The 14,356-nt window shown below is 40.6% G+C and overlaps 1 protein-coding gene across 1 annotated transcript in view; it reads left to right on the plus strand.

Annotated features, from left to right (window-relative positions):
* Positions 1–14,356, plus strand: part of RIDA (reactive intermediate imine deaminase A homolog) — a 65,691-nt gene that overhangs the window by 33,741 nt on the left and 17,594 nt on the right. The window contains exons 4-5 of the mRNA XM_033934547.1: positions 6,904–6,972; positions 9,813–9,868. Coding sequence (XP_033790438.1) covers positions 6,904–6,972; positions 9,813–9,868 — 125 coding nt within the window. The remainder of the gene's footprint in view (positions 1–6,903; positions 6,973–9,812; positions 9,869–14,356) is intronic.

Consider the following 14,356-nt stretch of genomic DNA (forward strand, 5'->3'; position numbering starts at 1 on the left):
CGGCGCTGCAGGTCTCACCCCTGACCCCGGATGGAAACCACAGCTTGCTGACTTCCTTACAGTCAGCATTGGAAACCGGAGGACCTGAAAGTCAGCGGGAAGCGGGGAAGGTGGAGATGGATCCTATGGTGGAGTCCCCCGGAATAGCTACCCCTGCTCCCCTGATTAAACCAGCGGTGATTGACATGGAGGCATTATGGAGCGCTATGGAGACTTTACATAAGGTATGCTCCCAAATTGTACTTTCCACACAAAATACTAATACTAAATTTAAAACTTTTGAAGAGAAACTCCAGCAACAGTCTCTTAGAATGGATAAATTGGAGAAATCTGTGGCAGATGGGAAGATTACTACTAATTTACAACTTAAGGAGAAAGTTTTACTTGCTAGGAAAATTGAAAATTTGGAAAATGCTAATAGGAACCTAAATTTGAGACTTTTAAATTTTCCTGTTTCCAAGTTTCAATCTCCTAGGGATCTATTTCATTCTTTTTTGAATACTGTTTTGAAATTTCCTGAAAATAACATGCCACCATTACAAAAGATATATTACTTAAATTTACCAAAGGAGGATAAAGATAAAGGGAACGCTATACCGGGAGAATTGGATCTCACTGGTATGCTGGAGACATCGCAAGAAGATTTAATGACTAGAGCTACTTTATTGGTAACTTTTGTCTTTCTTCAAGATAAAGAATCAATTCTTCGTCTATTCTATAGGACTGAAAAGGTGGAATTTCATGGACTCAAAATTTCTATATTTCCTGATGTATCTAAGTGGACACAAGCCAGACGTAAGAAGTTTTTGGCTTGTCGTCAGTCTGTTTTGAGTTTAGGGGCAACTTTTCAATTACGTTTCCCCTGTAAATGTTGCATTACTTATCAGAGTAATAGATATATTTTTTATGAACCCGATCAATTGCAGTTTTTTCTTGAAGGTAAAGTAACCACAAGAATTCCAGATACCTCCATGGAATCTACCCAGCAGGCCATTAGTTAAATAACTCCAACTGCACTCTGTTATTTGTATTGTATTAATTTAGTTTATTTCTTGAAACCAACTACCCTTGGAAGTGATTGATTCCTTCTCCTCTCAGATTGTGGACTTTACTCATAGTTACTATGTGGCATTATTTTATAATTAATAATTGTTTTTCTTATTGGATTGTTATATTTCCTTCAAGCACTGATTGACATGTTAATTTGTAAAAGTATAAATAAATAAAAAAAAAAAAAAAAAAGGTATAAAGCAAACTGCGTAAAAGATAACAAACACACGCCAATCATGATCAAATGGGGTCAAGCAAGTCTTACACAATGGTAAAAAATTGTGTAAGACTTGCTTGACCCCATTTGATCGTGTGTTGCTTGACCCCATTTGGCGTGTGTTATCTTTTACGCAGTTTGCTTTATACCTTAACCACCATGGACCCCTGAGGAAGGCGTGTCATCCGAAACACGGACCGTGTCGGGTCCCTTGGTTGGCTATAAGGTTGTATATGTTACTGCATTTACTAATAACGCCTGCATCTTGTACATTGTCTGCAGTCTGTTTGTTGTTTTCCCTTTCTTTTGTCAATAAAAGTTTCCCTCTATTCTGTTTTGCAAAAAGTGGATTGCAAGACTGTCCAATCTTAATAAGGCAAAAGGCCACGTTGAAAACTATTATAAGAAAATTTTTTAGTGATTTTGATGTAACCTCAGTGTAAAGGTAAAAGCTATCAGCCTCGGGAAATCCAAGTTCCAGGCTTATACACTATGAAAAGGGCTATTTCTCAAGCCACTTTAGCTCTATCATCTAGCTTTTAAATAATAATAAACCCACACAAAAGTGTTACAAAGTGATTATTTAGTAATATGGTACAGTATAGGAATCCATCAAACCCAAAAAGGTGCTCAAACAAGCGATTTCAAAATACTTATCTCAGGCAGTCCTCAATCTCTTGATGGGTCTGCAAACAGTAATTCTTCTTGGCACGATACACCACCGGGAAAATAGGCTCGATTGTGCCCAGTTTCAGGAATGTTCCCTTCTTCAGGAGCTAATTATAAGGGACTAAAATGCGATGTCCATAATCATCAAGAGAAGAAAGCAAGCCTGGGAGAAAATCTATGGTGCCACTAACAAGTCAGAGAGGCAGAGACAAAAACAGCTATTTAAACAGCAGAACTGAACGTCGTGCGTCTGACGTAATCTCTCCAATAACTATTCACAGCACAGAACACAATCTCAAACAGAAGGAAAGCGTTGAAAAAATTAATTTCAGTTTCAAGTGATTGAAGACTGCTTGAGGTAAGTTCTTTGAAATCGTTAGTTTGAGCACCTTTTTGGGTTTGGTGGATTCCAATACTGTACCATATTATTAAATCACTTTGTAACACTTTTGTGTGGGTTTATTATTAAAAGCACTAGATGTATACCTATGATGGTGCTAAAGTGGCTTGAGAAATGGCCCTTTTCATAGTGTATAAGCCTGGAACTTGGATTTCCCAAGGCCGATAGCTTATACCTTTGCACTGAGATTACATCAAAATCACTAAAAAATTTTCTTAATAGTTTTCAAGGTGGCCTTTTGCCTTAAGATTGGGCAGTCTTGCAATCCACCTTTTCCAAAACGGAATAGAGGGAAACTTTTATTGATATCTCTATTTACCCTCTGGGACATATTTGATTGTGTGAAATTCCCTTTCTTTTGGCCATGCGAGTCCTCTCCCATATCTACACTGCCTGCACTACAGAAGTTTGTATGCATTGGGTTTTTAAAGGCTGGAAAATATCTTTTTTAGTATATTTTAGTAAGAGTGGGAAATTACATAGTATCTGTGTGCCTGATTACTGTCATTCTTTTGGGAAACTGAGGGCTCCTTTTACAAAGTAGAGTTGGCAGTTTTATCACACCGCGACATTTATCAAGTGCTAACCCCCGCGTTAGCCGAAAAACTACCGCCCGCTCAAGAGGAGGCAGTAGTGGCTAGCGTGGCCAGTGTTTTAGCACGTGCTATTATGCGTGTTAAACCGCTAACGCAGCTTCGTAAAAGGAGCCCTGAGACTGCTCTTTGCAGCAGAAAAGAGAGACTGGAAGAAAACAGAGAAGAAGGGAGAAAATCTAAGGGCTTCTTTTACGAAGGTGCACTAGCGTTTTTAGCACACGCACCGGATTAGCGCGCACTAGCAGAAAAACTACCGCCTGCTCAAGAGGAGGTGGTAGTGACTAGCGCACATGGCATTTTAGCACGCACTATTCTGCGTTTTAAGGCCCTAACGCACCCTCATAAAAGGAGCCCTAAGTAGTTGAAACAAAAGTGCAAGATGGCAGCAAAAAAAAAACCCCAAATAGGACTAGATTTAGTAAATGTCGCTAAAAAAACCCAGCACCTCCCAAAATCTGTGCAGAGTGCTATTCTATAAACTGCTCCATGTTGCATGCTGTTCATAGAATAGCATTTAGAGCCAATTTTTGTGCCAAACTTTGCGTGCAAGGCTTTACCCCAATTGAAACCTGTTGCGTAATTTAGGTACTGATCCCCCTCCCATGGCCCTGTAAAAAGATTTATGGATGACTAATCAGTTACATAAACAAATTTGTGCCTGTTTTAGTCAAATGCTAGGGAAACCATAATTTCCTACCCAAGGTTCGTTATTTTGCCAGTTTATACTAAGAATAAAGACCAAGGCTATGAGAAATACTTTTATTATGAAAATAGAAAAACATAATTCATTCATAAGCCAGCAGCAATAACTAATTATTCACATAATATCCGAATACATGTATGAAACTCAGTACATAATTATCACACCACACTTATTAGATAAATAAGTAAAATTAATTCTTACACTCTAAATAATTCCTTATAATGATAATTCCTGATTAGCAGCAAACTATTACAGTTTATCATCAAGAGCAGCTTTACAAATCCTTATCCTATAGACAATAGGATTCCCTCTCTAACCCAGCTGAAAAGATAGATAAGTTCCTTACTCTCACCATCCAATTAGGCCTTAGTCCAGGAGACGGAATTATTCTTCTCAGCACGAAAGATATGAATTCCTTTGGTACAGGAACAAGAGTTCGTCAGCCACTGGTCCAGCTGTAAATTAGGTTGGCAGCAAAGGTTTCCTTTATGTGATGGAATCCAGATCTGTTTAAAGTCCGGTTCTCTCTCTCTCGGGCAGAGAGTCACAAGAGGTAACTTTCCAGGTCTTAATTATTATAGAAGAAGTGCAGAGAAACCTATGATAAGATGCAAGTTCACTCACATCCCAGCATAGACTAAATTTATAACTAGCACATTTCACTTGGATCTCATCAGATGACCTCTCCAGACCAATCCAGAAACATAACTTAGATGAATAGCCTTTCTGTATAGAGTCTCGCTCAGGCCGTGAAACAGAGGCGCCTTCATTAGATAAGACCAGCACATGAGCCATAACTCCCCCAAGATTCACATAGGCAGAGCATGTAGACATAGCTGGATGTCCTTGACTAGAATACAGTTCTGGTATATACCCAGAATGCATCAGGCAGGAACAGCAAAGATGTATTCTTCTTTCTCTTCTTGCTAGATTTAGGCTGGAATGATTTCTTGCAAACAATGGTTCAGGCTTGATGTCAGAGGCCTAACCTTCAGGTGTGAATAAGGAAACAGCCCCATTCCCTTTTGAGTTGCATACTGTAAAATTTGCACACAGATCTTTATAGAATAACAAACTCTCCAAAAATAAGAAGCTAATTAGCAATTGCTTGTGTTAAAATATAATCAATGAAAATACTCCACAAGTTGAAGTAAGTATTAATAAGTACTTTTTGCACAGATCGGTTGGTGACTGAGCACTTCACTTTATATTTATTAATACTTACTGGTTTTATAGCATTTTGTGCACTTAATATATATTTTTTCTTCAACTTGTGGAGTAATTCTTTATAGAATAGCACCTAGCAAGATTCTCGCTCAAAAACAAAGGACTCCTTTTATAAAGGTGCGCTAGCCGCTACCGCCTCCTTTTTAAGATGGCGGTAATTTTTCGGCTAGCACGCGTTAATCTTGTGCATGCGCTAAAAATGCTAGCGCACCTTAGTAAAAGGAGTCAAAAATGTTGCCAATTATCGCCAATAGCTAGCACTCAAATATTGGCACCAATTGGCTTGTTAGCCAAGTTAGTTGCACCTACATCTCAGGATAGCATGCCATTTAGAGTTAGCACCTAGATTTTGCAAGCCAAATTGGGTGGCTATCACTGATTCTAGAGTATTAATCCCTGGCTTTCCCCCATTGACCTGTCCCCACTGCTAAGCTTGCCAAGAATATGAGCAGAACTTAATTGCTTAACCTGATGCATTTTCAAAGGGTTTGATCTAGTTCAGTGGTCTCAAACTTGCAGCCCAGGGGTCACATGCGGCCCACCAGGTACTATTTTGAGGCTCTCGGTATGTTTATCATAATCACAAAAGTAAAATAAAACAGTTTCTTGATCATATGTCTCTTTAGCTATAAATTCGAATATTATTATTAAGACTTGGCCAAAAGGAAAGATTTATAAACTATAAAGTTTTGCCTCGTGTAAAATTGTCATTTCTTTAATAAGACATAACTATTTTTTTTTCTTAGGCCCTCCAAGTACCTACAAATCCAAAATGTGGCCCCGCAAAGGGTTTGAGTTTGAGACCACTGATCTAGATAGATCCCTGTTGGAATATTGACAACCATGTACTATAAGTAATCCTTTGCTCAAGGAGTCTAAAAATTTGGGCTGATGCCTTAGTTTTATAAATATTTTGCCATCTGTTTTATAGTGGTGTGCTAATTTGCTAGAAAATTGAATGGTATGTTTTGAGTGAAATTAGATTATTATGTTACACCTAATTCCTACTTTTTTACAGAAAGGATGGTAGATGCGTGAAATAATCTCCCAGTAAGAGGTAGTGGAGACAAGACTGTCTCTGAATTCAAGACAGCATGGGATAGGCATGTGGGATCTCTTAGGGAGAGGAGGAGATAGTGGATGCTGCAGATGGACAGACTGGAGGGCCATTTGGCCTTTTATCTGTTATGTTTCTATGCTGTCTGAAACTGTTTCAGTATATACCAGCCCTTTAGAAAACTGGATCCAGTAAACCTATGATACCAATGTGCTATACTGGAAGTAGTGCTTAGAAAAATAGAAATAAACAGTAAGCCAGATGTATTCTTTCTAGATAGTGCTGGATTAGTATTTCCCCTGGGCAACTTTAGGATTGTGCCCAACTTCTGAGTATGGCTAAACACCCAATTCTGCCCATTTATTTATTTTTTTTTCTATACCATTCTCCTAGGAGAGCTCAGAACGGTTTACATGAATTTCAGGTACTCAAGCATTTTTCCATGTCTAGTCCAGCTGGCTCACAATCTATCTAATGTACTTGGGGTAAGGAGGGGTTTAAGTGACTTGCCCAAGGTCACGGGGAGCAACGTGGATTTGAACCCACAACCCCAGGGTGTTGAGGCTGTGGCTTTAACCACTGCATCACACTAGTGCTAATTTTTCTTTTTTGAGACGGAGGGTTAATATACTGGTGTAACCAAGGGCTCCTTCTACTAAGCTGCAGTAGCGTTTTTAGCGTTCGCAGCAGATTAGTGTGTGCTATCCCCCACGCTACACGGAAAAATTAATGCCAGCTCAATGGAGGCATTAGCATATAGCGTGCGCTAAAACCACTAGTGCAGCTTAGTAAAAGGAGCCACAAGTGTACAAATACAGAAAATATTCAGTTTTGACCTGGTTTGCAATTAAACGATGGCTCCGTAGCATGAGTGTGTGACCTGTGCCAAAAAACCCCCAAACTTTAATACTAGCAGATTTAAACTCTACATTTGAAAGTAATTATAGTGTAGATCCTCCTTAATTGCATTGCTTTGTCTTCTAGTTGTAAAAACTACTGTTTTGCTGGCTGACATGAATGATTTCACTGGTGTTAATGAAGTCTACAAGCAGGGTAAGTGGGTTTAATAGTTTGTTTTGTGTGAATGTGTTTTTTTTTTTTGTATTTTTTTTTTTTTTGTAGTCCTGCTCAGTGTTGCTGGCATTCACAGCATCTAGTCAGATAAAACTCATTCCTTATTGACTCCAGCCAGTCCAAATGAGTGGGTTGTGCGCTCCTGCCACCAGATGGAGACTGAGGCCCAGATGCACAAAGCTCTGACACCACGGTAAAAAATGCTGTAGTAGAAGCAATTTTTTTTTCTTGGTGATGCTCAGCACAATAGCATCAAATTATATGTATGCCATTCATGTGTAGAATCACCTGTACGAGGGGCTGCTGAAAAGTTCTTAGCCCAACCAACAAAGTTGGAGCAGTCTCCATCGAGGGCTATATACTTAGGCTCAAATTCTCTAAAAACTTGGCGCCAGAATTGTGCTTCTGTAGGTGCTTTAGGCTGCCTAATGCCACTGGAAGCTTTGGGGGCTTCCCCTGCCACTTGGCTATTCAAGGCTTTCCCTCTCGGCTCGGCTATCAGCTGAGCCAACAAGGGAAGCCCCAAAGCTACTGGCGGCTTCAGGAAGTCCTGCGGCTCAGTTGATCAGGGCACAGAGCAGCCTTTTCCATTTTTTTTTTAATGGGCACAAGTGGTGTGCATGTGTTACGCACACTGCCACAGGACAAGGACACTCTCCCCCGGTACCTTTTTTTTTGGGGGGGAGGAGTTCAGCAGAAGGGATGCCCACTCCCTTCTACCAACAGGCCCACCTCTTCAAAATGGTGGGTCCTTCCCCTTCCCAGTGCATCCTAACATTGATTAAATCAAGACTGTTTTATTTTTATTTAATAATTCTTTATTCGTTTTCAAATTGAACAGCAAGTGCACAAAATAATATATTATACAAATTATATCATAATAGCACATTAATATCTATCACATAAAAATCTAGTGATGCAATAACCCCCACCCCCCAACCACCCATCTTTCATCACATTTTCAACAGAAATGTACACATTATATATCATATTATAACAAATTATGTAACATTAATCCCAACTCCCTTCCCCCTTTAGTGTGCTAAATAAGAAAAAGAAAAGGAGAAGAGAAGAATTGATGACTATTCACCACAATATTTTGCCAATGGACCCCATATTTTTATCAAGTTAATAAATGTCCCTCTTTGTATTGCTATTGCTCGTTCCATTTTAAATATATGGCATAAAGAATTCCACCAAAAAGTGTAACTAAGGTTTCTGTGATTTTTCCAATTATTGGTTATATGTTGGATGGCATCATCCCTGTCATCATCCACTCAATCCTCTTACACAAATGCAGTGTCTGTAATCAGTTTATCTTGCTTTCTTCTTCTTACCATTCCATTACTGTCTATTTCCATTTTATCAGTTTATTAATTTGTCTGTTCTTTCATATTTATTCTCATTAATCAATCAAAACAGGAGTCACCATGGATCATGTCCACCAACCAATCCACCAAACAACTCTCTAAAATGACATAGGTTCTGATTTTGAGAGAAAGATCTTTAACTTCTCTGGGTCATCAAAATATAAAGATTTATCCCCACAAGAGACTCATTTTTGCTGGATAGTATAATCCATATTTATACCATTTTTCCTTTAATTGAGGTCTCATTGTGAGGAATTGTTTCCTAGTATTTGCTGTATTTTTAGCAAAATCAGGCAAAAACCATATTTTGAAACCTTTGTAGTTTAAATTTTTGTCACGTTTAGCTGCATTTAAAATGTCTATTGCCTGTTGATACCGTAACATCTTAAATATTAATGGTCTTGGTATCCCTTGATTAGCCACACATTTTATTGGAATCCAGTGTGCACATTCTATTTCTATAGGCTGTTTGACATCCAACTGTAACAGCTTGGGTAGAAGATTCTCTAAAAACTGTATGGCATTTCCTCCTTCCAAATTTTCTTGTAAGCCAAAAAGTTTAACATTCTTTCTTCTGCCACGGTTTTCATAATCCTCCATTTGATTTTTTAACTCCATAATCACCAAACTGTCATTTTTTACATCTTCTCTCTGCACATTCCAAAACCTCCATTTTAGATTCCAACTCTGTGGTTCTTTTATTTGCCAGTTCAATTTGCCTATGAATATTTATTATTTCTTCCCTCATTTCCGCCATATTACTTGCGTTTTCTTTAAGTATTTGTTTAATCTGCCTTAATTCCCCATAACTTTGGCTTTGCTTAGCTCCTCCGATGCGTCTCCTGGAAGCGGAACTTTAGTCGGCGTAATTTGATCCTGCTTCTGGCGCTTCGCCATCCCTCGGGTTTCATTTTTAGTCTGCCGAGTACACGCCATGCTCCCATGCTTTCTCCTGACAATTTCAAGCCGAAAACCGCCAAGAAAATATCTTTCACTTGATAAAACTGTTGCCCTGGTAAGAAGAGCGTCGCGATCACACTTCCATTTTGTGTGCGCGCTAAGCCACACACCCCAAATCAAGACTGTTTAATCGTAGTCAGAACAGGGTTTTTTATGCCGGTGAGGAGGCACATATAAGGTTTGTGAGAATGCTGAGTCCCAAACTGTGCCCCATTCAGTCCATTTTACTGTGGTGAAAGGGTTATTATTTGTAATAATATTTTATGCCCTACATTGTGTGGAATTTAATAAGAATAGTCTTCATGAGTATACCTACTCTCTAACCATCTTGGTTTGGTGTTTTTGTTAATTTGTTAATTATCACTAACTGTTCATTGTCGTTTCATTTAATACTGTGAATGTCTGTTGCAATCCATCTAGAACTTTGAATAGTACAGAATTGAAATGTAGAAAATAAAATGTTCTTAAATTATTTTTTTTTCCTTTTAGTTTTCCAGGATAACTTCCCAGCCAGAGCAGCATACCAAGTTGCCAAGTTGCCCAAAGTAAGTAACATCTGTATAGCAAAAACAAAGCCTGCTTTTTTCTCACCTCTGCTTTTTGCTATATTGGATTTCTTCACCTCTGCTTTTTGCTCACTCAAACAGATTTACTGCCTAAATGGTTTTGCAGCACGAGGATTTTCACCTTCATTTTAAACAACTTTTTAAGTTACTAGCTGATGCCCCGGCGTTGCACGGGTATTTAATTATAGCAATAACACAGTAAATGGATTGAAATAAAGATACTTTATAGTGGTGAATGAAATTATTTTTTTACAGCTTTATAAAAAGTACAATATTCAAATTATAATGTGAAATATTTGACAAAATGAATACAATACACCTAACACAAAACTTGATTATAAACAACATTTTTAGTTTCACCTCCAGGAGCAAGAACATATAAATTCTTGGGTGAACCCACCCTTGATCAAGCAACATAGAGTTGTCCATGGGAAAAACAGGGGGAGCTTAAATCCACTCCACAGTATGTAATAGTCTGTCCCTGTGATTTGTTCATTGTGATAGAGAATGCAAGTCTCACTGGAATTTGCAATCTCTTAAACTGAAAAGGAAGATCTGTTGGAATAAGTGGCATCCAAAAGTTTCAGTATTGATTTAAACAACTCAAGATGTGGAAACTCAGGTTGAAAAGAAACGCCATGCAGTTTTTTCCCGGTTCAGAATGGAACCTGTATTCCTAGTTCAGCATATGTGAGTACTCATGTAATATAATAACATTATGAACTGGGGTGCATGAAGGAAACAGTTACAAACACAGTTAGAACATACAAACTCTATATGTATGGAGTCCGTGGTAGAATAGAAACGATGTCCCTAGTGGTTATAGTGTCATAGAAAGTGTTTTATAGTTGGAATAACTGTGAGAATGGCAGCTTTTTACATTTTTTCCATTGACATAAATGGGTGAAATCAGATTTTCTGTTTGTAGCTCCGCCCATGTGTGCAGGTGGAACGCGAGACCCCCAGAACATATCACCCCAGGTAGTGAGGGATCTGCATACCAAGTTTCGTTCAAATCGGTCAAGCCGTTTTTGAATTACTGTGAGAATGGCAGGTTTTTACATTTTTTCCATTGACATGAATGGGTGAAATATGATTTTCTGTTTGTAGCTCCGCCCATGAGTGCAGGTGGGCCGCGAGACCCCCCCAGAACATATCACCCCAGGTAGTGAGGGATCTGCATACCAAGTTACGTTCAAATCGGTCAAGTCGTTTTTGAGTTACTGTGAGAATGGCAGCTTTTTACATTTTTTCCATTGACATGAATGGGTGAAATCTGATTTTCTGTTTGTATCTCCGCCCACGTGTGCAGGTGGGCCGCGAGACCCCCAGAACATATCATCCCAGGTAGTGAGGGATCTGCATACCAAGTTTCGTTCAAATCGGTCAAGCCGTTTTTGCGTGATCGCGGCACATACACACACACATACATACACACATACATACCTCCGATTTTATATATATATATATATATAGAGATTAACATTATCCCAGGACAAGCAGGCAGGTATTCTCACATATGGGTGACGTCATCACGGAGCCCGGATGCGGATGCCTCATAAGCAGACTTGCTTGAAGAAACTCGAAGTTTCAAGTCGCCCACACCGCACATGCTTTCCCGCCCAGCGCAGGGCGCGTCTCCTTTGTTCTCAGTTTTCCGCGGAGCCAAGAAGTCTGTCTTTGACTCTCTGTGTTTAACTTCGTTCCTTTGTGCCTTCTCTCAACTGCGGTTTGTGGGGGGGTTTTTCCTCATGAATCACTGTTTTAGTTTATTTCTTTTATTTTAGTTTTTTAAAAAAAAAATTTTCTTCTTCCGTTTGTTTTCTGGGACAGGCCGCTCGGCCGCAGCCCGAGGGTTTCGATTTTGCGGCGGCTATTTTTCCTTCAATGTCCCGGCCTGCTACATGCTTCAAGAGGTGTAGCAAGTGTCAGCATGCAATCTCTCTTACGGACCCTCACGGACGCTGCCTTGGACCGAAACATCATCCTAGGTCGTGCCTGCCTTGCCAAACACTTCAGCCTCATTCTTTTAAGCTCTTCAAGATGGAGTCTTCTACGGATCCCTCAACTTTGAAGGCGTCTTCGGTCTCGACTCCCACTGAGGCTCCTACTGCTTCCACCTCGAGCCTCATCAGACCTTCTTCGTTTGCAGCGGCTCTTGCTTCGACGTCATCTGCTGTATCTTCCCGTTTCCTCAGGTCAGATAGCTCAGCAGTCGGTTCTGCCGGTGGTGATTAGTGTCTTAAGACTCCCAAGTCGAAGCACACTCACACTACCTCGAAGGAACCTCCAGCCAAAGCAGGTGGTTCGGTTTCAAACGCAGATCGTCCTTGACGGCTTCTTTCCAGACCATGTTAGAGAAGCAGTTTATTCAGTTCCTTACTAATATGGGGCCCAAATTGCTTCCTCTTATCCAGCCTGGGCATCCAGCAGACTCCCACGAGGTCGAGCCGCTTCCTTTGTCCCAGTCTGAACTTACACATTCTTTGCAGGGAGCAGAATCTCTGCGAGTGTCTGGTCTGGCATCCAAACACGTTAAGCAAGGATCAGATTCTTTGCGAGTGCCTCGACAAGAATCCTCTCACTCTATACAAGGAGCAGAGTCTTTGAGAGTGCATCGAGGTTCCTCCACCAAGCCTCTGGAGCTTCAATCTACAGCCTCTAGTCCTATTCGTACATCGGCTTCGGCTGCCCACGTCTCCGAGGCAAAGTCTCCTCGAGATCTGGTTCAAGACACAGTTCTCACTGACATTCGAGGCCTTCCAGGCATAGTTCTTCATCTCACGACAGACCTTCTTCCTTGATCTACTCCAACCTTGACCAGACCACCGACTCCTCGTTCGAGGTCTCCGATGCCAGACCTCAAGGATGTCCCGGTCTTGATTGCATTGTCCAAGTCATCAGGTTCCTTTGATGCCTTTTTCCCTGCTGAAGCTTCATCTTCGACACAGGCTGCCTCGACATCCTAGAGTCCTTCTCGAGGCAAAGCATTGGCAGATCAGCTATCTTATCTTTCCTCCGACAGATGGCTGTAAACTTGGATATTCAATTGGATACTGGCTCCAAATTTTCTTAGGAGTATATTGAAGTCATGCATCTTCCTCAACCTCTGGCAGAGTCTCTTAAGCTTCCACTTCATAAGCTTTTGAATCAGACTTTTGGTCGTTGCATGGAAACACCTTTTTCCATACCGGCTGTTCCAGGAAAATTGGACTCTAGGTATAAGACTGTGCATCGCAAAGGGTTTGACAACTGTCGGTTATCTTATCAATCCCTGCTCGTTGAGTCCTCCTTGAAAAGGTCCAATCCTTCCAAGGTTTATGCCACAGTCCCTCCTGGAAGGGAAGGGAAAACTATGGACAAATTTGGACGTCGCATCTACCAGAATGCTATGATGTCCTCAATTATAATTTTTATTTCATCACTTACTTTGAATTTCTTTTCTCTCTTCTACCAAAGTTTTTGAATTGTTTGGATACCCAAATGCATTTTGAGTTTCAGGAAGTCATTGCTTCTTTATCTCAATTACGTCTGCATCTCCTCCAGTCATCTTGTGATGCCTTCGAGTTATCTGCCCAAGCGGCTGCTTGCTCTGTAGCTATGCGTCGTCTTGCCTGGCTTCATACCATTGACATGGACTCTAACTTTCAAGACCGCTTGGCTAACATTCCTTATGAGGGCAACGACCTCTTTGATGAATCCATCGAGGCAGCCACCAAGAAATTATCTGACAATGAAAAATCATTTGCTTCTATAGTCAGACCTAAGCCAAAGCCAGCTCCCACCAAGCCTGCACGCCCTGCTCTTATCTATCAAAGGCATTTTACTCCGAAGCCGGTTCCTCATACTTGCCCTCCTCTGAAAAAACAGCAACCTCAGAAGCAACAGAAACCTCAGCCTTCTGCTGCATATAAGGCTTCTCAGCCTTTTTGACTGTTTGCAACAGAGCATAACCTCCACCGTTCTGTCTCTGTCTCCTTTTCCCCCTATAGGAGGTTGTCTCCATCATTTTTACAACCGATGGACGATAATAACATCCGACCTCTGGGTGCTTACCATCTTCAGGGAAGGATACTCTCTTCATTTCACTTCATTTCACTCAGAGCTTCCTCCAAGAAAGATCTTCCAATCCATTCCAGACCGCCCTTCTTCTTCAGGAAGCTCACGCTCTTGCTTTCTCTCCATGCCATCGAACCAATTCCCTTAGAACAGCAGAACAGGGGGTTTTACTCCCGTTACTTCCTTGTTCCGAAGAAGAAGGGCAATCTGCAGCCCATTCTGGATCTCAGGGCTCTCAACAAATTTCTAGTCAAAGAAAAGTTTCGAATGTTGTCCCTGGTATCTCTTTATCCCCTTCTCGAGCAGAACGACTGGTTATGCTCTCTGGATCTCAAGGAGGCCTACACTCATATCCCCATTCATCTGGCCTCCCGTCAATACCTCAGATTTCAGGTGGGGAATCTGCAT

The sequence above is a fragment of the Geotrypetes seraphini genome, chromosome 2 (assembly GCF_902459505.1).
Source record: "Geotrypetes seraphini chromosome 2, aGeoSer1.1, whole genome shotgun sequence".
NCBI lineage: Eukaryota > Metazoa > Chordata > Amphibia > Gymnophiona > Dermophiidae > Geotrypetes > Geotrypetes seraphini.